Consider the following 20,196-nt stretch of genomic DNA (forward strand, 5'->3'; position numbering starts at 1 on the left):
CGTGGCATGTCTAAAGAGAATAAGTAGAATGGGGGCATACTAGGTTTGTACGGCATCTTCCTGCCATTTTTGACGCACAACCCAGACGTGCGATGCATGAAGATCACCGGAGAGTCATAAATCGACCTTCACTTTCTAGGTACGAACGTTCGTTCATGTATCATATATGTATCTCTGTCTCTGGCGTGCTTAATGCGAGGATCTTAATGTCGCATACTTCTGTTTATGGGCCGAGTATATTGGGAATACCACTCCCGACGTTCTTCTCGAGATTCTGATCTCTCTAAATCCTCTGCTGTCCGGCAAGGCGTCAGTTACCAGTCATGGGGTAGTTCAATACCGCATCCATCTATGCTTTCTCTTGCTTCTTCATACATCACCATGGAATGCTTCTGGTTAGCACATCTGCCGTCGGTCTTACGGCGACAAACCTCGGTGTTCACTACCAGAACTGTTCGAACGACTCTCCACGTTACGTTTGCGCCCCTGTTTTGCTTCTGCCCCATTTCTCTCGGCGGCCCGCCTTTTCGACGGATATGGAGACTATAAAGCCACACCTCTGCTCGGCACCTCAGGTAGATCCTGCCCTGTCTCCCCAAGAACCCTACTCATTCAGCCCCAAGTACCCTCTTTCTCGCAAAACGATGCAGTTCCTCTCTCTCAGCGCCGGGCTCCTCTTCCTGTCCACGGTCCTCGCCCAAACGGGCAAATTCAACACCAATCTTACCTACGACCAGATCTACGACAACGGCGACGAGTCCACGCAGGCGATCGCATGCTCCAACGGCGCGAACGGCGTCATCGACAAGGGTTCGTCTCTCCCTTCTCTCAAGCCAGTCGTCCCACCTTAATGACCCTCCGAACCGCATACACAGAAGGTGCCCTCACGCTCTCCGAGATTATCGGCTGGCCCAACATCGCTGGGGCGCCCGCGATCAAGCACTGGAACTCCCCCAATTGTAGCACGTGCTGGGAGCTCACCTACAACGACGCCATTCTCCACGTCTTCGCGATCGACACCGCGACGGACGGGTTCAACGTCGGGCTGAACGTCATGAACAACCTCACCAACGGCAGCGCCGTGGACCTGGGGCGGGTCGCTATCACGGCAGTGCAGGTGCTTGCCGCGGCATGTGAGCAGGAATCGCCGAGGAGGCACCCTCCTCCAAGCGCCCCTTGAGCTCGAGGTTAGGGCAAGGTTGAGATTGAGGTTTGGACGAGGTTGAGAGGATGTCAATGGGCGGGAATGGAATAAGCGTGTTGCACTGACGCACTCTGACTCCCTGTGCGACGCCATGTTCAGTGTCTATAATCAATGAGGTTGATTCGGTCCACAGGGAGAAGTTGGTAATGAGGATGATTTAGGCCAGCCAGTGTACCTCGGGGTGCGGTCTGAATATTAATCTTCAGCATTCCGTTCTCCTAGAGATGTAAGTTTCGTATCGATAGTGTATATGGCAGAAATGTTTCGGGCTATTCTGCCGGCAGGTATGGCAGATATGGCAATTGCCGTGGTTGGCAGAAACTGGCACCATTGGCAGAATGGCAGCGGCAAAATGGCAACATTCTGCCGCGTACACTACGTATCGACGATGTATTGTACTCTTCGGGATTCATGTATATGTTGTGCTCTCGAGAAGAATAGAGTTTAAGATCGGGACTATCATCTTTACTTAGCCCACGATGTCCACTATGCCATGAACGCACTCAGACAAGCATGAGAGGTTCCGACATTTGGACGAGAAACTCGGCGCGATCGAGGACGCCCCGGTTGACGCCTGCACGGAACGATGCTGTGGTCTGCTGCAAACGATTAGACCGTCTTGGGTCGTCGGCTACAGGACATCATTCCAGATGCCAAATCCACATACTGAATAGAGTAGTTCAGAGAGCTGACTAGCCACGTTCCCCATCGAATCATATATGTCTGCACTACAACGTATATACGTTGACCGTCAGGTAGTCTCGCTTACGGTATTCTGTAATATGTATAGCCTCGTTTCATGTGTCATACGGAGAGTATTGCCGTACAACCTTGACCTATATCATGTATCTGTTGACCCATGTCATCCCTTACCGTTCGTATTCTCGAAACCTTGAGGGGTCATAGCCTTGAATCCTTGGCATGTCACATCTGGGCATTGTATGCATGCTTGCGAAGCGCACCCCGCGACGGACGACCTTCGGTTTGAGTGGACGGACTTGACTTTTGGACCAGGGGAATGCGAATCCTCATTTGCTGCGAAGACAAATCAGATTGTACAGCATGAGATTCGCAATTTGGGCCGCCTTGTAATGAGATTCATCTCGGGACTTTATAGGTGAAGCCGAATGCTAGAGACGTATCCTGGAAGGGCGCACATAGCCAACGGGAGCGGCAACAGCGAGGGTCATGCATAATCAGAACAGACAGGTAAGATGGAGAGACTAGGACTACATCGGGAGATGTACAACAAGCTGTAGTAAGATTATAAACAGCAGACAACAACGCGAGTGTGAGCGTGGACAGCGTGAAGATCCGAACATCCAAGGGAGTCCTCGACGAGCGGGGGTATGTATGATGTGGAAGCAGTAACAGGAAGATGTAAACGTACAGCGAGACCAGTCGTAGCGGTTTAGAGAATCATGACCAGAGGTAGAGGATATAATCTGGGATGAGGCACGACGACGATGGATCAAACACAAGAGCAGAATCATAACGGTCATGAAGAACTCGACGAGGAGTCGTCGACCACCCTGCTCGGCGGTCTCGTCGGCGGCCTGCTCGACCCCGCGCGCGACGTAGCCCTCGAGCGCGACCGCCGCCGCACCCGCTCCTCCTCTTCGCGCTCGCGAGCCTCCTGCTCCCGAATCTCCGCCTCCGTCATCGGGTACCGCCTTACGCACTTGAGTTCGAACGTGCACGGCAGGTGGTCCCCGCACACGTCGCGCACGAACCGCTCGTCGTCCACGATCCCGCCAAACATCGTGTCCTGCCCGAGCCAGTCGCACCGCAGCAGCGTCTGCTGCAGCCGGCCCCCGGGCACGCCGTGCGCCGTCGAGCGGTTGTGGTAGAACGACTCGCTCAGCAGCCGCCGCTGCTGCCGCGACGCGTTGTCGTACTGCTGCTGAGAGAGCCGCGTGTACATGGACGTGTGCACCGCCTCGATCACGTCCCCGCACGTCACCCCGACCTCGGGACTCGTCGCGGGAACGTCGATCGACCACGGGAACGCGCGCGAGATGAGCCGGAGCGACTTAACGCGTGGCCACGTCGCGGGGGCGTTCCGCCCGTTGTACCACGAGCGGCCGGGGCGGTCGGACGAGCGCTGGCAGTTCCCCGTGGGGAAGAGCATGTTCCACTTCAGGTAGTCGCGGTCGAGCGCGTCGTTCGGGGGCAGGATGAGCGGGTTAACCTCGATTTTGGCTTTCATGCGGTGCACCAGCATCGTGCTCAGGACCGGGCCGTCTAGGGTTGATTAGGGAGCGCAAGCGCTGGTTAGCGTGGAGGCGCTGAGAAGCTCAGAGGTTGGACGCACAATCATCGCCCTCCGCGAACTTCACGAATTCCGCCTGGTCCCATGGCTGCTTTTCTTTGGGATTCGGGAAGCGATTGTCTCTGGAATGCTGAGGCTGCATCGGCACAGCGCCAGGCATAGGCGCGTTAGGGGCAGCGGGCGTGAAGGGGTACCCAGCGGGCATGGCGCCTGGTATACCGCCCATACCACCCATCCCGCCCATCATCCCAGGTGGCATTCCCATAGGCATATACGGCGTAGCAAACGGCGGCATCCCCCCTTGCATGCCGCCCGGCATTCCCATGCCCATCCCCATCGGGTACATGGGTGGGGGCATCCCCCCGGGCGGCAGCGGCTGTTGGAAGGTGCTATAGCCCGTCTGCGTGCCAGCGCCCATGTAAGGTGTAGTCGGGGGTTGACCGGGGCGCGCGAAGGGTGTGTGACCTCCCGCCGTGCTCCCGGGGATCCCGCCGGGGTTCGGGAACCCGGTATAGTCCATGGAGAAGCCCTGGTTGGGTTGGACCAGGGGCGTCGCCCCGCCCGGAAGCGTGACGGGCGGGATGAAGTAGGAGCCGGGTATGGTGCCGGGCATGAAGCCTGCAGAGACGTATGGCGACTGCGCGGGGAAACCGGTGGGCTGCTGAGCCCACGCTGGAGTCTGTCCTGGGTGGCCTGGGGTGCCTGGAGGGATCACGTTTGGGGGAGGATTAAGAGGGGAGCCGCTACCGCCGCCGGGGGATGGGTATGGTGGGACGACGGGTGTGAACTGCATGTTCGGCGCGTCGGTTGTGGGTTATCTATGACTCGCACAGCAGCGTCCTGCGTTCCGCAAGGGACAGTTGCGATGTGAGACGAGGACCACAAAGCAATGCGTGGAGGGGCGGGATTGGAAAGTCAAGAGCCGTAACTTACCTTTTGTGACCACACCGGAAGCACAGCCAACTTCTTGAGCAAATGCGATGACTCGAACTCTGTGCCGTCCACGAGATGTCCACGAGTCGCTGAGGTGTCCTTCCCTATTCTCTCTGGTCAGGTAATGCAGCGATGGTTTCACGATCGCAACGCACCTGGGAGCTGGGTCCGAGAGTGATGACTCCGCAAAGATAAGATGCTTCGGTTCACGAGGGCTTCGTGGCTGATTCAAGCTCGTGCGGGACCGGCGAGATCTGTGAAGAGCTCACTGGGGGGTGAGGTGGATAGTTTTATTGAGAGATGGGGCGCTGAAGGAGAACCGGAACGGGGAGTAGGGTGCAGGGTATTACTACTGATTGTCAGCGATGTCCACGGTGATGGCTCCGATACCGGTCGTAATCAGGCGGGATGAACGGGCTGCATAAATTGCAATCCACAGGCAAGGCGTTGGGGCACGGTATCAGAGTTGGTCGACGTCGCCGCCGACGACACACGGAACCGCGATACAGTCGCCTCCCCCCGAGTATGTACTATGTAGGCATGGGCGGAGATTCCGTCTGCGCGTCGACTAACGCGTTATCGTTGGCCCAATGTACTCTTATTCAAGCGGCGTTATAACTTCCTCAATTATGTCTCCTCAGGCCTCGGAGTCATGCCTGCAGCAACGGACGATGTCTCTCTCGCCATCGACGTCGATGTGACCTCCGCAGCATCGGGGTGTCCACTATCCGTGTTCCGCGATATACTCGTGGCTAGATTCCCTTTGTTCTGTCAAAGCCAACGTGTTCAACGCGTTGAAGACACAGGATGATCTCATCTGATATCGAGGCGCCTGGCAAATTGCCCCGTGCCCCATCCCATTTACCTCACCTTGCCTCCGTCTTCCTGAACTTTCCTACATCGCCCGTTCCGATTTTTTGACTCGCAATTCCGTCTTATAAGACCGCCTCTGTGTTTGACTAGGACAGCCATCGACTCCGACCCTCTACCAGCACCTGCTACACCTCTCTGCGATCAACGATCGAGATCGTAATCATACACACCCATACCACTGAACCGCCGGAGCCATGGCAGACACAATCGGCAAGTGGGCACCAGGCAGCTGCTGTACGTTCCGACGCACTTTCGTCTTCAGGAAGCGGGCTACAATTTGCATCTCCTTGGCCGTTCCGCATCTCTTCCAGACGGTCCCGTCCTAACCCAGACGGACCTATACCTGCTCGGAACCGAACTCGAGCTGAACCCTATCCTCGCGAACACGAGCGAGTCCTTCCAACTAATCTTCAACCTCTCCACTGGTGCGTCTCGGTCTCTTTTTGCATGCATGCCTCATCCCGAATTGCCCATTCCCTCCGTGCACCCTCTAAGGCCAGACCGGCGGCTACAACCATGAAGCGCGCGACCGCGATACACCCTTCACCGCCAAGGAGGAGCCCGCAACGATGCCCCGCGTAGAAGAGCTCATCATCATCACCGAGCTCAGCCCATGGTGCACGATCATCAAGAACCCGCAAGGCGTTACCCTTGGCGATATCTGCGGAACCCTCTTCAAAGAGTGCGTGCCCCGTACCTGCCCTAACGCGCGTAGCGCCGTCTCCGATAATGTCGGCTTCGGAGTCCTGACAAGATCCCTTGCAGGTACGGCGAGAAGATGGTCACAGAGAAGGAGTTCGAGTCGCTCCCCGCACGTCTCCAAGAACAAGTCCGGCGATACGCCTCGTCAGCCGGAAACGCGGGTTGGCAGCAGTACTACTCTCCTCAGGTCGCCCCGACCCAGTTCAGGCGAGTCGGTGAGTCTGCACCCCATTCCCACCTAGTTGCAATGAACTTAGGCGCTGATTATCCACTGTTGTGTCGGTTGGGCAGATTGGCTGCGCGAGCGGGTATTCTTCGACAAGCTCTCCCGGAAGGACAGCTACGCCAAGGCGCGCCTCGGGTTCTCTGCGCCCAACATCTTCGTCCTGTCCCTCTCTAACTACTGAGCCTGAGTCACGACCGCCTGCATGGACACTACAGTTATTCCCTCATTTACGTTTACGCTTGCGTTCCCGCCTGCACGCATGATCTGGAGTCCCGCTGCCCGTCCCTCTACACATTCGATACCTGTGCTCTGTCTCTCTCTCGTGTACATTGCGATCTGTGATCTCGAGCTATGCTGTACTACCTTTGTACCTTGATATCCGCCCCTTCTCTCTTGGTCTCTCTTTGTGTGCGCTAGTCATCGCTGAGTATACACTGCTATGTCAGATCCAAACACACGACGTGGGGCGCCAGAAGCCATCAAACTACATAAATCAATGTCCTGAACGTCCATAGTCCTCTTCGAGACGACGGCCCATAACAGCATACAAGTACAAGCGGCACAAACGTACATAAACCTTCTCAACATCGTCAAGGCGACAACATATCACCGTCCTCGGCCAAAGCTCGCACACCCTCCTCAACAGCCCCTCACCCATGGTGCGCGCTGGGCGGCAACGACTTCGACCCCGCCTGCTCGCACGACGTCACGTCCACCTGCATCACCTGCGCGACCACGCTCCCCACGTCCTGCGCGAGCCGCGCCCCGACGAGGCTCTGCATCGCCTCGAGCGAGATGTCGAACCCCACCGGCGCGGTGTCGACCGCGAGCACGTTGACCGTCATGTTGTTGAACGTGAGCGCCCAGCACGTCCCGCAGTTGACCGAGTTGAAGCCCTCGACGGCGAACACGCCGCCGATGTTCGGGAAGCCGGATGCCTGCCCGAGCGTCGTCCAGCCGTCTGTTGGCGGGGGTGAGGGGGTGGGTCAGCGGCGGCGGGACGCTGGAGAGGGGGGACGTGCTACGCACTGCGCGTGATGAGCCCGTTTTGGCCGTCGGAGCAGGCAACGTCGTCGAAAGAGTTGCTGCTGTCGTCGTAGAACTGGTTGAAGGTCACGTTCTTGGAGATCATCGTCTGCGCGAGCGCCGCAGGGAGCACGAGCGCGAGCAGAGAGGCGGCAAGAACGGAGGAGCGCATCGTGAAGGCCGAGTGCGACAAGAGCATAGGGGAGCCTCGAAGACACTGAGCGACAGATGCAGGCGAGCAGCTCTGGAGCCTGGAGATCCAGGCGCGAACTCGTCGCGGCTTATATGTCCGCGGACGCAGGAGAAGGTAGAGAGAAGCCAGGTACCAAGACCTACAGAGCAAGTTCCACAACAGAAGATGGACGGCGCTGAGAAGTCCGCTGTAAGTCACGACCATAGCCGTCGGTGGTAGCTTTACGTTGCGTGAGTTTGAGGCATGCGCACGAACGTCGCCGGCATGCTCTACAGAAGTCAGCGCTGGTCAGCGAAGCCGTTCATGATGCTTCGCGTAGTGTTCGAGCGGGCCACACTTAGACAGAAGGCTTCCGAGCGGGCTTCAGATGCTCCGAGCTGGAACCGAGACGCATGTACCGTAGCCTCATGCCACCTGTGAGTACTATGAGTGATGTACATCAACGCTCATCGTAGACACGAAGAGACTGACCATCATGGTATCCATACCACAAGACGATGTACCTTCTATGCCAGCCCCTGGCGAGAAAAGATCTGACGGGTTCTGTTACTCCTCGTTCACATGGGACCTTGTGAGAGAGACGGAGAGGTCCGTAGTGTGCGAGAGGCCGCTGGAAGTCACTGGTCAGGTCATCTGAGTCAAACTTACGTGAATGATTTGTGGACGGTCTCGAGGCATGAGGCAGTAAGTCGGAGGGTTAACGAGCTCTGCAACCCTCCGACTTACTGCCTCATGCCTCGAGACCGTCCACGATGATGACTTCCGCACTGTGAGCTGCTAGTAATTGTTGAGTAAGCGACTTCGAGGTGATGGTGAACGGCAAGGATCCGTGTAAGCCGAAGCGCTCAAGCTCAGCAGCGTACAAGTAGTAGATTCCGACTAATATTAGCCAGGTTCGACGGGTCTTATAAAACCTCGGCAGATGGGGCGGCCATGCAAGAGGCAGCCCGTGATCAACATCCGCAAACCGGTTCGATAACGGAGCACACAGCATATGATTGCGATGCCTAGCTTGTGGACTCGAGCCTGGGCAAAGAGGACAATCCGACGCCTCGTAGCGGCTAGTTGGAGAACCAGGACGTAGCCCCGAGGGGATTGACACATATAGCTTGTACCGCTCTCTCAGAGGGTCATCACTATTGAGCAGCGCGAGGTTGTTCATAGGGGCATCTCCCTGACGAGTAGGTCCTTAGTTGCGGGTCTGGCTTCTGAACAGCGTGAATACCGATATCTAAGATGGGATCGGCATGAGAGGGATGAGTACACGGAAGTTAAGGCACGCGAAGAGGACACCGTGAAGCATTGTACAGCGTGACATCAACAGGTTCATCATGTGGAGACTCCTCCTCCTACAGCTTACAACTACAATTGTACACCGGGCACGTAGGTCTGCGCATGCATGACAAGCTAGCTTCGTCTACCTCAGCGGCCTCTCACCCATGATGCGCAGTCGGCTGCAGAGTCGGCGGCAACGACTTCGACCCCGCCTGCTCGCACGACGTCACGTCCACCTGTTTCGCGTTCACGAGCACCCGCCCCAAGTCCTCCGCATTACCACCCGTCAGCTTGTTCATCGCCTTCAGTGAGATGTCGAACCCCACGGGCGCGGTGTCGATCGCCAGGATGTTGATCTTCAGCACGTTATACGTGAGCTCCCAGCACGACCCGCAGTTGTCCGAGTCGAAGCCCTCGACGGCGAACACGCCACCGATGTCCGGGAAGCCGTCAGCATCCCCGAGCACCGTCCAGTTGTCTGCAGCGAGGAGTGTCAGCAATTTGTTGCGCCGGGTCCGCTGCAAACCAGCCTGATCATCCTAGCTAGGACGTGGGGTGTTCACACGGACACGGACGTACGTTTGTTGATTAGCCCGTTTGGACCGTCCGAGCAAGCGACGCCTTCAAAGGAATTGTTCATGTCGTCGTAGAATGTGTTGTAGGTCACGTTCTTGATGATGGTCTGCCCGAGCACAGGTGGAACTATGAGAGTGAGGAAGGTGGCGGCAGAGGCGAAAGGGCGCATCGCGATGTCAACTCTCGGAAGATGCAAATAAGAGATGGTCAGCCTTGGGAGGCACTCAACAGCAGGCTGAGAGGAGCTGGTTGGAACGCTGTGGATCCGATGCGAGTCCGACGAAGCTTTATATAATGGCAGAAGCAGGTTGAGGGAGAGAAACCTAGTGCCAAGGCTCTGCAGGTTCCACAACGTAAGGCGAGTGTCGTTAGCAACCCCGGCTACAAGCCTGAGATGTGGCCGTCGAATAGGAGGTTTACGCATGTATCCGGTCACGACGAACGTCACCTACACGCTCTACATAGCTCAGCACTGGTCAGCGAAGCCGTCCGCGAAGTTCGCAGGGTGTCTGAGTGGTCCACGTTCAGGGAGGAGGACTTCCTAATGGCCTTCGGATGCCCTGAGCTGGAGCCGAGACACATGTCCCGCAACCGCATACTAACGTTGAGTTCAGATATTGATGCTTATTGTGGACATGAAGAGACTTACTTATGCCCAGAAGGCGAAGTAGCTTGTACGCCCGTCCGGCAACAACAGATCTGATGCCATACAATGCCTTCTTTTACTCCTTGTTCACATGCATAGGACCTGGTGAGATGGAGAGGTCTTCCCTACCTGCGACACGCAGCTTGTCTTCGGTTAGGTCACTTGAGTCGAACTTACGTGAAGGATTGGAACGACAGCTCTGCTGGAACATCGGTTCAACCATGCAGATGTCAGCCTGCGCTATGTGTAAGCTGCTATATCGTATAACTTGGGGTCGCCCGCTTAGACGACAGATGTCCTGGAACAATGTAATCTCTGTGCGAGATGGTGGTTGCGAACATAGAGGTAAGGCGCTCAAAACAAGTACTGTGGCATCTTCGGCTTCGGACTGGTGTTTCCCAAGCGCCCGCACAGTCTTGCCAGTGATCAAAGTCGGTGAACCACCTCAATAACGTAGGATACAGTATAGGATTGGGATGCGATTCCCAGCAGCGAGCGGCAGTGCAGTGATATAGCTACAAATGTGCGGCGAGAGAGTGACTAATTACAACGGGAATCCGACGTACACTAAGTAGTATGTGAGACAAGAGAGGGGTCATGCCTCGTTAAAGTCAATGCCATGTCCGTGCAAAGCGTAGAAGCAATCGTGAACGTAAGAGAAGCACATGTACGTGTCCAAAGAAAATCGAAGGGTGAACACACAACACTAGGCTGGGTAAGTAGTCGAGTCCATCATCTGCTCATGCCAAGTCCTCATCGCAGGAACGGGTTACGCGACCCTCCCGAGCTCCCCGTGTGATGCGGCTGCATCCAGTACGCCCCGCGCTGCGGAGCGTCCTGGGCCTCGTCGCGGAATCCCTGCTGCGACACCGTCCGCGCGTACTCCTGCGCCGGGGTCGGCGCGGAGTGCTGCAGAGGGGGATCAGGCACGAGCCAGCTGCTGTACGTCGTCGAGCCCGAGAAGCGCGAGTGCGGCACGTCGGGAGCGGGCACGTTCCGGATGGGCAGGCGCGGCTCGGGCGCGCGCCGCGGCTGGCCGGTGACTTGCGAGTAGAGCGATTCCTGCGCGAGCTCATTGTTCACCGGCAGCTTCCGATCCGCCCCCGACCCGCGGCTGCTGGCCTTGTGCGAGTGCCTGTCGTCCGAGTACGAGTGCAGCGAGGGAAGCGGAGATGGAGAGCGGCTCGAGCCCGCGCGCGAGTACTCGTACGCATCGAGAAGCTTGTCCATCTCCTTGTCGTGCCGGATCTCCGACGCGCGCAGCTTCGCGACCTCCCGTTCGTGGTGCTTGTCCTCCGCGAGACGCATCTTCTCGACATGACCGTCGACACGAGCCTCCTCTGCCGCACGCAGCTTCTGGAGGCGGATCTCGTCCGGGTCCTCAGGGAGCATCCAGCGCCGGCCCTTCTTGTGCCCGAAGAGCCGCTCGCCAAACCGCGCGAGGCGATAGCGCCAGCTACCGGGCCGATTCAAACCCTTCACTGCGGCGAAGTTGGCGGTCGCCGCTGCGCGGCGCTTGCGGGCACGGCGGCGCCAGCACATGAGGATGACGACGAAGATGAACGCGCATCCGAGAGCCATGAGAAGGATCTCCCACCATGCGAGAGGGCGGCGGGTAGTCGTCGTCGTGTTTGTGGACGTAGGAGTGTTGATGCCAGTGATGGAAGGGAGGGGTGCCGCGGTACCAGACACGGTAGGAACGACGACGAGATCTGAAAGGCAAACACCTAGGCCGGAGATGGTGCTGGGAGTACCGTTGCAGTTCGCGGAGACGCAAGAACCACCGCGCAAGACTTGGCTGGAGCTTGAGCACGCGAGACAATTGCTTGGTCCAGAACCGGAGCAGCTCGAGCAACTGGCGTCGCAGGACTGGCAAGTCGACGATGTCTTGTCGAAGAATTGCGACTGGCTGCACGTAGGCAGGCAGCGACCGTTCGTGAGTACCGGGCGGTCCGAAGGACAGCTCGAGCACTGGTTGAAGGAGCTTCCGGAGCACGACGCGCAGTCAGAATGGCAAGTGATGCACTGGCCGGAGGAACTGAACGAGTTGGAGGGGCATGATGCCACACACGTCCCGTTAGACGCGAGCTGATTGTTCGCGCAGGTCAAGCAGAAGGTAGCGGAGCCAGCACAAGTGCCGCACGAGGAGTCGCAGGCTACGCAAATTACTTATCAGCCGTTGTCTATGGCGTACCCGAGCGACAAGCTTACCTGTGCAGGTGACGTTGTCCTTAGGGTCGAGGAACGTGCCAGTAGGACAGCTAGCGACACACTTGCCACCCGAGAGGACAGTTCCGGGGAGACAGCCCGTGCATTGGACCTGATCGATCGTCGATGCTACGTTGAAGGAAGAGAACTTGCAGCTGGTGCAACCTAGAGGACAGGCTGCGAACCGATTCAGATCAGGCAGCATTGGTCCACGGCTGATAAACTCACTAGTGCACTCGTGCTTGTTATTATCCGCAACAAGGGTGGAGCCATCACAAACGCCATTCCCATCCGTACCGACGCAGTTACCGTTCAAGGTATACTTGCCAGCACCGCAGATTATGCAATCAGACGAATCCGGCCCAGTACATGTCTGGCAGAGAGGAGAGCAAGGCTCGCAGGCAGTCCCATTGCTGAAACTGCCGTCGGGACATGTAGTGCCCGTAGACGTAGTCGACTGAGACGCGAAGCACTGGGTGCGGTCATTAGCATTCTGAGTGAAGCCAGACTTGCAAGTTATGCAGTCCCCGCTGCCGTCAGCGCACTGGGTGCAGCCGAGGCTGCAGACTACAGTTGATGTCAGTCTCCGAAAAGCCCCGTATTCAACAGCCACGTACCTTCGCAATTCCCATTGTTGTCCAGGAAGAAACCGTCCGCGCATTTCGCGCAAGCAGTCCCATTGCTCGCAGCCGTCCAGCCGGGATTGCAGGTACATTGCCCGTTACTCCCGCAGACACCGTTCACGCAGTTGCAGGTGGATGGAAGGTTCTGGATGATAGGCTCAATGCACCTGCCAGTGCCGGTCATGCCATCGTCGCACTTCGCGCAGTCGGCGGGACACGCCTGGCAACTGGGACCAAAGAAACCAGGAGAGCAGGTCTCGCAGGAGGTACCGTTGAAACCCGTAGGGCAGATACACTGTCCAGAGGCAGAACATACGCCAGCGCCGGAACAGGGGGGCGAGCAGGCCGACGACTGGATGTCAAGCAGAGCAGAGAGACCAGACGCGCCGGAAGGCAGCTGCGAGACATCGGGCACGCTGTCCCAGAAGATGACTCTATCTTTGGACGAGCCTGTTGAGATTGCGGCCCAGACGTTGGACGACAATGCCAGAGAGCCGGCGGACAACGAAGTGCTATTCAGAGGCGTGCTTGGGAGCTGGACGAAGCTCGCGTCACCGGAGTAGTTTGCCTGGGGAAAGACTGCAACTCCTGGTTGAAGCTCCAAATTCAGAGGAAGGGAGAGATTGGCATCAAAGCCGGGGGATGATGAAATGGTCGTGCTTGAGGACGTGAGAAGATTGTGGAGTAGGGAGGGATCGGACGTCGAGGTATACTGCCCCGGTAGCAGGAGGATGTCGGTTGCAGCACCAGACCCAGATAGCACCGCGCCGACTGTGGTCCGTTAGAACGAGCACGCGAAATAGACAGTAAACATCACGCACTAGTGGTATTAGTGTACCCTTCGAGGCATTGCCCTGCAACGCAAACTACAGTTGGTGAAGATTGTGCGGCTGCATCATTACTTCAGTAAAGATATTCTAGAGAATGCGGGCAGGATACTCACCAAACGATGCGCCGAAAAGGAACGAAGTTATGAAAATGCTCGACAACATGTCGAGTCGTCTAGTCGTGGTCGGAGAGAGAGGTGGGAGAACGAGGGCAAGAGTCGGTGCGCCTCACCTGAAAAGCACGTCGGCTCTTCAGGAGATCCCCATGGTTGCATTGTTGTTCGCTGGAATGGACGGCATCGGGTAGCGGCCATAGTTTATTGTCTAAACTTGGTGGGCGCATTGTCCTCGAATAGCCATCAGGCGCCTATAGACAATAAACCGCGAGCGCCTGTCTCGAATTACCGGATGACAAGCAATGGTAAACACAGCGCTCTCCGTAAGCGCCTGTGTGTACCTTGTTCTACTACAACAGCTGCGGCCGTGATGTACATACTGCTAAATATATGGGTGTTGTGATGTAGAGGATGAACGCAAAAATGCAGTATAGCACGTACTTAGTACGGGGATGGTCTTGAGACGTTGCGGCAACGAGCTTCGCGTTGAGAGGTGGGCTGCCATCTAGCAGAGGACGAGTCGTTTGGATTTAGGTTCTTTATACATATTGGCAGCTTGTCCTGACGAACCTTATCGCTCAGGACGTCATGGTTTTTTGAAGATAAGCAATGCATACAGTACCCAGAATGACTTTCATGACCTGTCGAGTTGGGAACTCGTTCGACGTCCCGCTCTGATCGATACATACAGTATAACTTACTACAACGATACATCTATCCATCCGGCACTCACTTCAACGAAAGAGATCCACCATACCTCTTCCTCGCAGCCGCGTCCATCTTCGCCTTCACCTCTCTGAACGCCCTCCACCACGCCCTGCCCACATACTCCGACGTCACCCTCTTCGGCCTTGCCCCGACCTCCGCATCCCCTTCAACCTCCGGCGCGTGCTCCCATGCCCCAAAGTGCCTCCTCAGCAGCACAAGCCACCACTTCACGACCGCGACCGCCTTCTCGACCCCAGAGTCCGCCGACAGGTCCCCGTCCACGCTCTGCACCAAGAACTTCGCGAAATAGTCCACATCCCGCTGGTTCGGCGCGTGCTCTGTGAAGCTCCCAACCCAGCTCTCGATCACCGCCTGCAGGTCCTCCTTCTCCCTAAAGCAGAGCTTCTCGCCCTTCGCCTTGCCTTGTTGTTTGAGCGTGGGTGCCGCGAGGTACACCGCTTTGGGCGCGGGCGGCGGGCGGAAGACGATCCCAGGGGACTTGGACGACCGCCCGCGGGGGCCGCTCGAGGGCTTCAGCACTTTGCGCGTGCCGACGTGTACTGTCACCCCTGGCGCGCGGTGCGCGGCCAGCTGCTCGCGCTGCATCTCTGGTGGGAGCGCTGCGAAGACCTCGGGATCGATGCCGTACTTGCGGAGCTCGCGCTCAGAGACTTTGACCGATGATGCGTATACACGGTGGCCGAAGAGCTTGTTCGTGGGCGAAAGGAAGGGCCGGTTGCGGGGCGCAAGCTGCTGCGTTATGCGCTTGACGTTCGTGCTTTTCAGGGTCGATTTCTTCCGTGGCGCAGGTTCTGCAGCGGGAGACCGGTCTTTGGGTGCTGGACCAGCCTGAGGAGTGGCAGAGCGACGCTTGTATTCCGCCTCGAGCTCCTTTCGAAGGTCCTCGGGCAGCGCTTCGAAGACAGACATGTCGACCTGGGAGAACGACGGTAGGTCGATGTTGGCGTTCGCAGGTGCGGCGGCCTTGACCGTACTCCGAATAATTTCGATGTCACTGTCTTGCGACGGAGGCTGGACGGCAATTTGAGGTGCTGTGGCTCGACTCGTTGAAGGCTCTCCGGCACCGCTCTGCTTACTCGCCTCAACACGTTTGAAGGGGAGCAGCGCTTGGCCGAGCTCGGCCTCCTGGGAACCAGATCCCTTCTCCAACTTCTGGATTTGAATTGAGACACCACGCAGCTCCTTCGGGTCGAAGTTGAAGCTCTTGAGCATCCTCCAGGCGTGCTCCCCGATGATCTTCTCATCGCTAGTTGCTCGTCCTCCAGGAGCGATGAGAGGGATCTGCTTGTTATGTGCTTCGCATATGCCATGTCCCATGAACTGTTGAAAACGTGCCATGTGAGCAAGAGCTTCGACACCGCACCAGGTCGTACGCGGACAACACGAACCTTGGGGGCCTCAACCGGTGCATTAGGATCTCGGGTGAGAACCTTGAGGGTGATGGAACGACCTCGCATGTCGATACTCTGCAGTCTGCGAGAGACCTCCTCTGCCATCTGGTACACGAAAGTCTCCGCTTGCTCGTTGTTCTCAAACCGGATACCGTACTGTAGGCGGGCGTCGTCAGACACAGGGCGGAACAAGTGGGAGGGAGAACGCACGTTAATATCGCAAGAAACCGACTTCCGCGGCTTGTCGCTCTCCAGCCTCCTATCGTCGATGCCTCGCAGGGCCTTGTACAGCGTCTCCCCTGTGCCCTTGCCGAGTGCTTCACACAGAACAGCCCTGCTCTTCTTCATCAACTGCCCCAAGTTTGCCGTCCCGAGTTTCTCCTCAGCTTTCTGACGAGTCGAGTAGCCAAACCCGTGGAGTGCATCGATATCGAGCGGCGCAAGCTGCTCCGCCACGTCTTCCGGACGCAGGTGGTATGATCCGCCAGGTTTCGCCTTCCGAGACGCCACCCTGGCCAGCATGATGTTGTGCGCTATTCCGATACTCACTGCAGTGCAGTCGTTAGCCGGACAGTAGTGAGGAGACAGACATGCCTAAGTGCCGACCTTCACAGCCCGTGACCTTTCTCACTTGCGCCCTGATCGACTCCGCAAAATCCTTGGCAGGATCGCTTCCGTCATCCATGCGGTCCGGACGTTGAGCGAGCTCGGCGCGTATGCGTGTGACGCTGCTGGTCACGTCGATGAGGGCCTCGTCCACAGACACCGCCTGGAGGTCGTCAGCGTGCGCCATGAGAATGGTGTAGAACTGCAGCGAGAACTGCTTATATCTGAGAAAGGGCGTGAATGAGACCAAGGTCACAGGCTGACAGCATCAATAGCACGCGCCTCTGGAACTCATACGGGATCGTGATGACCGCCGGGCAGAGCTTGCGAGCCTGCTGGAGACTGCATCGAAAGCGATGTGAGTTACGCAGACGTCTGTGGCGAATCTAAGAGACACACCTCATCCCGCCCTTGATACCAAATTCTCGCGCCTCGTAGCTCGCACTAGCGATCTCGCTCGTGCTCGCCGCTCCCCCCGTCGATCCTTGCGAATGGCAGACGACGACCGGCTTCCCGCGCAGATGCGGCCGGTCGACGAGACCCGCGGACACGAAGAAGCTGTCAAAATCGCAGTGCATGATGATGACCCGCTCCTCGTCCACTGCCTTCTCCTTGCCCTTCCCCTTCCCCTGAGCCGCCCTCTTGACCAGCCTCGCACCCTTCATGCTCACGTCCCCCTCCAGCTCCGTGCTCCCCAACCCGTGCCCACCCAGGTTCTCCCGCACGATCCGCTCCACGGCCTCCTGGCTCGCACTCCTTGCCACACCTTCCGCGCCGCCCTCGCCCCCGCCCGCGCTAGCCCTACGCTCCCCCGCCGCCTTCTTCCACGTCTCAGCCCCCCCGCTCTCCGCCCGCTCCTGCGCCTCCGCGACGAGGTTCTTCAGCTCCGCCTTCCACGCCGACAGGTGGTGCAGCCGCGAGTTCCTGTAGTACCCCTCGATGAAGTCCGGCGCGACGGACGTGTGCGCCGCGCGCCACGCCGGGTCCTTCATCGCGCGCTCCGCGTGCGGGTTCGACTTGTGCGCGGCGTAGCCCGGCACGCGCGCCGCGTGCTCGGGAGTGGTGGGGTCGGTTGTGAAGGGGGCGCGGGACGAGGGCGTCGTCGGGACGGGCTTGTGGGGGGCGAAGGGCATCTTCTGGGGTGTCTGTGGAGGGGAGGGCGTCCCGGAGATTTGTGAGGGCTCGGGCTGGCTGGCTTGCCAGTCCCCGTCTTCGTCGTCGTTGTCGACGGCCATGGGCGGATCTGCGCCCCCGGCCCTTGACCCGCTCGCGGTGGCTTGCGCGATGGGAGGAGGCCGCTTCGTTTGGGTGACAAAGTTGCCGAAGAGCGACTTCTGGGGAGCCTTGCGGCCTTGGGTTGCCTCCACCCTCTCGCCTGGGCGGAAGACATAATTCTGCCAAGGGAGGAGGGTGCCCGCCTTGAGGCTGTCGAGGAGCCAATCCGGCTTGACGACCTTCATGTACTTGAACTCGCGGACTTTGGCGGGAGTGAGCGAGCAGGTGATGATGTGGGTCCTGAGAGAACCCTCAGAGGCATGGAAGGTGCTCGGGAGAAAAGGGAACGTACACAAGCGACTTCTTGTCCAGGTAGGGATGGTAGATACCGCCATTCTGAACTATCATCTTCCGCAGGTCTTGCACAGACGGCTCCGTCCAACCATTGATCTGCAGCGTTGGTCAGCCATGCCGCACGCACGAGAGAATAGACAGGACGTACATAGATCTGAAGGCCGGCGAAGATTCTGCTCTTTGGAGTAGTCTCATCCTCGTCATCCTCTATCTCTCGGTTCTGAACTTGCAGCTTCGCGCGCTTCCTAACCATATACTCCCCAAACTCTCCGAATCGCGACGCGCCATAGGTGTATGACTGCAGATACGCCTCATCGTGTCCTCTATCGTTCCCATCCACAGCGTTGAGGACGCTGTGATACTGCGCGCCATCTTCGTCATCAGCGTATAGGTCGTCATCTGGCGAGCGTTGCCGCTTCAAGGTTCGCTGAGTCGGAGACGGCGGCTCATCCGGATCCACGAACGGGTCTTGTGCCAAGTCGACAATCGTGGGCTTGGTAGGGGCAGCTTTGATGGGGCTAGGCGCTGCGTCCCCTGGTATTGCTACTTGAGTGATAGCCTTGAGGAATTCGGGGTCATCGTCGAAATAGTCAGACGAGTGGTTGCTGCCCTGAGTTAGAGCCATCACAAAGTCGTAGATCGCTAGTAGTACATGTGTCTTGATATGCGCTTGATATAAGATCCTTTGAACAGAGAAGGGGGTATAGAATTATGGAGGGCAAGCATCATTGAGTCAGGAGTAGTCTCAGGACATCGTCGCGGTGGCTGGTATCGTAAGCGGCGGACAATTCCTTACAGCCGCTTGTCGTGAGAGCGCCGCGCCGCATCTCACGCATTTGCCTGTTTTCCCCTCCTAAGCGCCCCCAAAGGGACTTCGGACGACGATATCTCCTCGACAGCTCAATGTAACCACTTCATTCTTGCGTATTCTGGCTCAGGATTACGACGCGCAGGGCACGGTATTGTATCGAAGTTGCGCCAACTCGACGTCACCAACTTCTGGGCATTCCCGCTCTTCCAGCTCCCTACTCGACTCGGACAGCGTTGTTGGCTGAATGGTATGGCGTACTCTCCCGTAAATTGTCGGAATGGTGAAGACAAGACGCTACCGAGGGCTCTGTGTCAAAAGGCGGAGTGTCCAGCGACAATCACGTCCACCATAGGGTGGGCTCGGGTGGCAGCCCTCTTGGGCCAGCTCAAAGTCCTCGTCGGGGAGCACCAGACACCATGACTTTGTGAGTAATCTGCACCTCCATAATCACTGTGGTCTTGCAAGGCATTAGGGGCCATGTAGTCACTGTTGAGTAGGAGGGAGGAACAGACGAGGTGGGTAGATTGGAACTGCAAAGGAGAGCTTGTAGAACACTACAATTGGCAACCAGCACAATTACATGGGTTTGTAGGCTTACAGTGGACATATGTGACATGATTCGTAGCAAAGATGTGTTGGGTTTGATGATATACGACAGAGTGGTATAGTAGGCATGCGCCAGACCCTTCGCAGAATGGAGAAAATGTACATCATGGACCTCTTCTGCACCATATGCCCTCCGTGACATCCGCCAACGGCTTCCAGTGAGCCCTCCAGGTATCTCCATGTGATGTTAAGGAAATATGTGCGATGGATGCAGGAGACGGCATGAAATCGACTGAAAGCAGGTGAATCGCCCGTTGGACGAGTTGCTAACTTGAAACCGGTACCGTTCCCTGCGCGTCGTAATCCTGAGCGAGAATACGCAAGAATGAAGTGGTTAGATTGAGCTGTCGAAGAGATATCGTCGTCCGAAGCAGTGTTGTTACGGGTCAAGTCAAGGGTCATGACTTTTTGTCAATGGGTGACCGGTCACCGAGTGACCCGGTCATGACCGCTTGTCAAGGGTTAGCACGTGATATCTCCGGGGTGTCCGAGTGTGCTGATGGCAGCATGGCGGGCGGCAGTCTTGTGGTTGTGCTTGGGCCCAGGCGGTGCTCATTGTCGTACCTCGCAGAAATGTTCCCTGATGGCACGCCTGGCTCCAATGTGTGGCATGGGGCGTGGGACGATGAAGGATTGAGTCGCAGTTGATGATAGCTGTAGGGGATACGGTACTCAGTCTCATGGGTCGCCTCATTTTCTCTATCATACCGTTTCCTACCACTTGCGCTGGCGGAAAACATTCAACTTACGAATGAGATTTGGAAGTGTGGGACATACACCCATG

General features: G+C 57.4%; 7 protein-coding genes across 7 annotated transcripts; 2 read left to right on the top strand and 5 right to left on the bottom strand.

Moving 5' to 3' along the window:
- Positions 1-680: 680 nt before the first annotated feature.
- On the top strand, positions 681-1,135 carry DICSQDRAFT_22814 (immunomodulatory protein; the record flags this gene model as incomplete). Its single annotated transcript, XM_007364762.1, has 2 exons — positions 681-810; positions 876-1,135. Coding segments are annotated over 2 exons (390 nt in total), but the record flags the coding sequence as incomplete, so codon positions are not given.
- A 1,084-nt stretch (positions 1,136-2,219) lies between these two features.
- Positions 2,220-4,703, bottom strand: DICSQDRAFT_135712 (uncharacterized protein). Its single transcript, XM_007364763.1, has 3 exons — positions 4,565-4,703; positions 3,519-4,513; positions 2,220-3,448 (listed from the first exon to the last, which is right to left on the bottom strand). Exons 2-3 carry the CDS (start codon positions 4,087-4,089, stop codon positions 2,703-2,705), a joined length of 1,317 nt encoding a protein of 438 aa, XP_007364825.1. The 5' UTR covers positions 4,090-4,513; positions 4,565-4,703; the 3' UTR covers positions 2,220-2,702.
- Positions 4,704-5,416: 713 nt separating this feature from the next.
- On the top strand, positions 5,417-6,714 carry DICSQDRAFT_135714 (uncharacterized protein). Its single transcript, XM_007364764.1, has 5 exons — positions 5,417-5,516; positions 5,594-5,707; positions 5,778-5,964; positions 6,048-6,199; positions 6,276-6,714. Exons 1-5 carry the CDS (start codon positions 5,477-5,479, stop codon positions 6,389-6,391), a joined length of 609 nt encoding a protein of 202 aa, XP_007364826.1. The 5' UTR covers positions 5,417-5,476; the 3' UTR covers positions 6,392-6,714.
- Positions 6,715-6,860: 146 nt separating this feature from the next.
- DICSQDRAFT_57762 (Cerato-platanin-domain-containing protein) lies at positions 6,861-7,408 on the bottom strand (the record flags this gene model as incomplete). Its single annotated transcript, XM_007364765.1, has 2 exons — positions 6,861-7,171; positions 7,240-7,408. The coding sequence occupies 2 exons, from the start codon at positions 7,406-7,408 to the stop codon at positions 6,861-6,863; spliced, it is 480 nt and encodes a 159-aa protein (XP_007364827.1).
- A 1,454-nt stretch (positions 7,409-8,862) lies between these two features.
- Positions 8,863-9,449, bottom strand: DICSQDRAFT_57848 (immunomodulatory protein; the record flags this gene model as incomplete). The annotated part of the gene is made up of 2 exons (XM_007364766.1): positions 8,863-9,182; positions 9,284-9,449. 2 exons carry the CDS (start codon positions 9,447-9,449, stop codon positions 8,863-8,865), a joined length of 486 nt encoding a protein of 161 aa, XP_007364828.1.
- Positions 9,450-10,269: 820 nt separating this feature from the next.
- On the bottom strand, positions 10,270-13,838 carry DICSQDRAFT_180022 (uncharacterized protein). Its single transcript, XM_007364767.1, has 6 exons — positions 13,701-13,838; positions 13,579-13,647; positions 12,752-13,528; positions 12,363-12,701; positions 12,138-12,311; positions 10,270-12,082 (listed from the first exon to the last, which is right to left on the bottom strand). The coding sequence occupies exons 1-6, from the start codon at positions 13,747-13,749 to the stop codon at positions 10,680-10,682; spliced, it is 2,811 nt and encodes a 936-aa protein (XP_007364829.1). The 5' UTR covers positions 13,750-13,838; the 3' UTR covers positions 10,270-10,679.
- A 483-nt stretch (positions 13,839-14,321) lies between these two features.
- Positions 14,322-18,620, bottom strand: DICSQDRAFT_180023 (DNA repair protein; the record flags this gene model as incomplete). Its single annotated transcript, XM_007364768.1, has 8 exons — positions 14,322-15,749; positions 15,818-15,976; positions 16,031-16,368; positions 16,427-16,650; positions 16,691-16,768; positions 16,826-17,941; positions 17,994-18,091; positions 18,144-18,620. 8 exons carry the CDS (start codon positions 18,618-18,620, stop codon positions 14,430-14,432), a joined length of 3,810 nt encoding a protein of 1,269 aa, XP_007364830.1. The 3' UTR covers positions 14,322-14,429.
- Positions 18,621-20,196: the final 1,576 nt, after the last annotated feature.

Source organism: Dichomitus squalens, assembly GCF_000275845.1.
Source record: "Dichomitus squalens LYAD-421 SS1 unplaced genomic scaffold DICSQscaffold_9, whole genome shotgun sequence".
Taxonomy (NCBI): Eukaryota; Fungi; Basidiomycota; class Agaricomycetes; order Polyporales; family Polyporaceae; genus Dichomitus; species Dichomitus squalens.

What these genes read in the sequence shown, in the direction of transcription:
- DICSQDRAFT_135714 (XM_007364764.1), top strand. Translation starts at nt 5,477, where the DNA reads ATGGCAGACACAATCGGCAAGTGGGCACCAGGCAGCTGCT. An exon ending in GTGGGCACCAGGCAGCTGCT is followed by an intron (nt 5,517 to 5,593) that starts GTACGTTCCGAC and finishes CATCTCTTCCAG; the next exon opens with ACGGTCCCGTCCTAACCCAG. An exon ending in AATCTTCAACCTCTCCACTG is followed by an intron (nt 5,708 to 5,777) that starts GTGCGTCTCGGT and finishes GCACCCTCTAAG; the next exon opens with GCCAGACCGGCGGCTACAAC.
- DICSQDRAFT_180022 (XM_007364767.1), bottom strand. Translation starts at nt 13,749, where the DNA reads ATGTTGTCGAGCATTTTCATAACTTCGTTCCTTTTCGGCGCATCGTTT. An exon ending in CCTTTTCGGCGCATCGTTTG is followed by an intron (nt 13,648 to 13,700) that starts GTGAGTATCCTG and finishes GTAATGATGCAG; the next exon opens with CCGCACAATCTTCACCAACT. An exon ending in CAACAATGGGAATTGCGAAG is followed by an intron (nt 12,702 to 12,751) that starts GTACGTGGCTGT and finishes CATCAACTGTAG; the next exon opens with TCTGCAGCCTCGGCTGCACC.
- DICSQDRAFT_135712 (XM_007364763.1), bottom strand. Translation starts at nt 4,089, where the DNA reads ATGCCCGGCACCATACCCGGCTCCTACTTCATCCCGCCCGTCACGCTT. An exon ending in GTTCGCGGAGGGCGATGATT is followed by an intron (nt 3,449 to 3,518) that starts GTGCGTCCAACC and finishes AATCAACCCTAG; the next exon opens with ACGGCCCGGTCCTGAGCACG.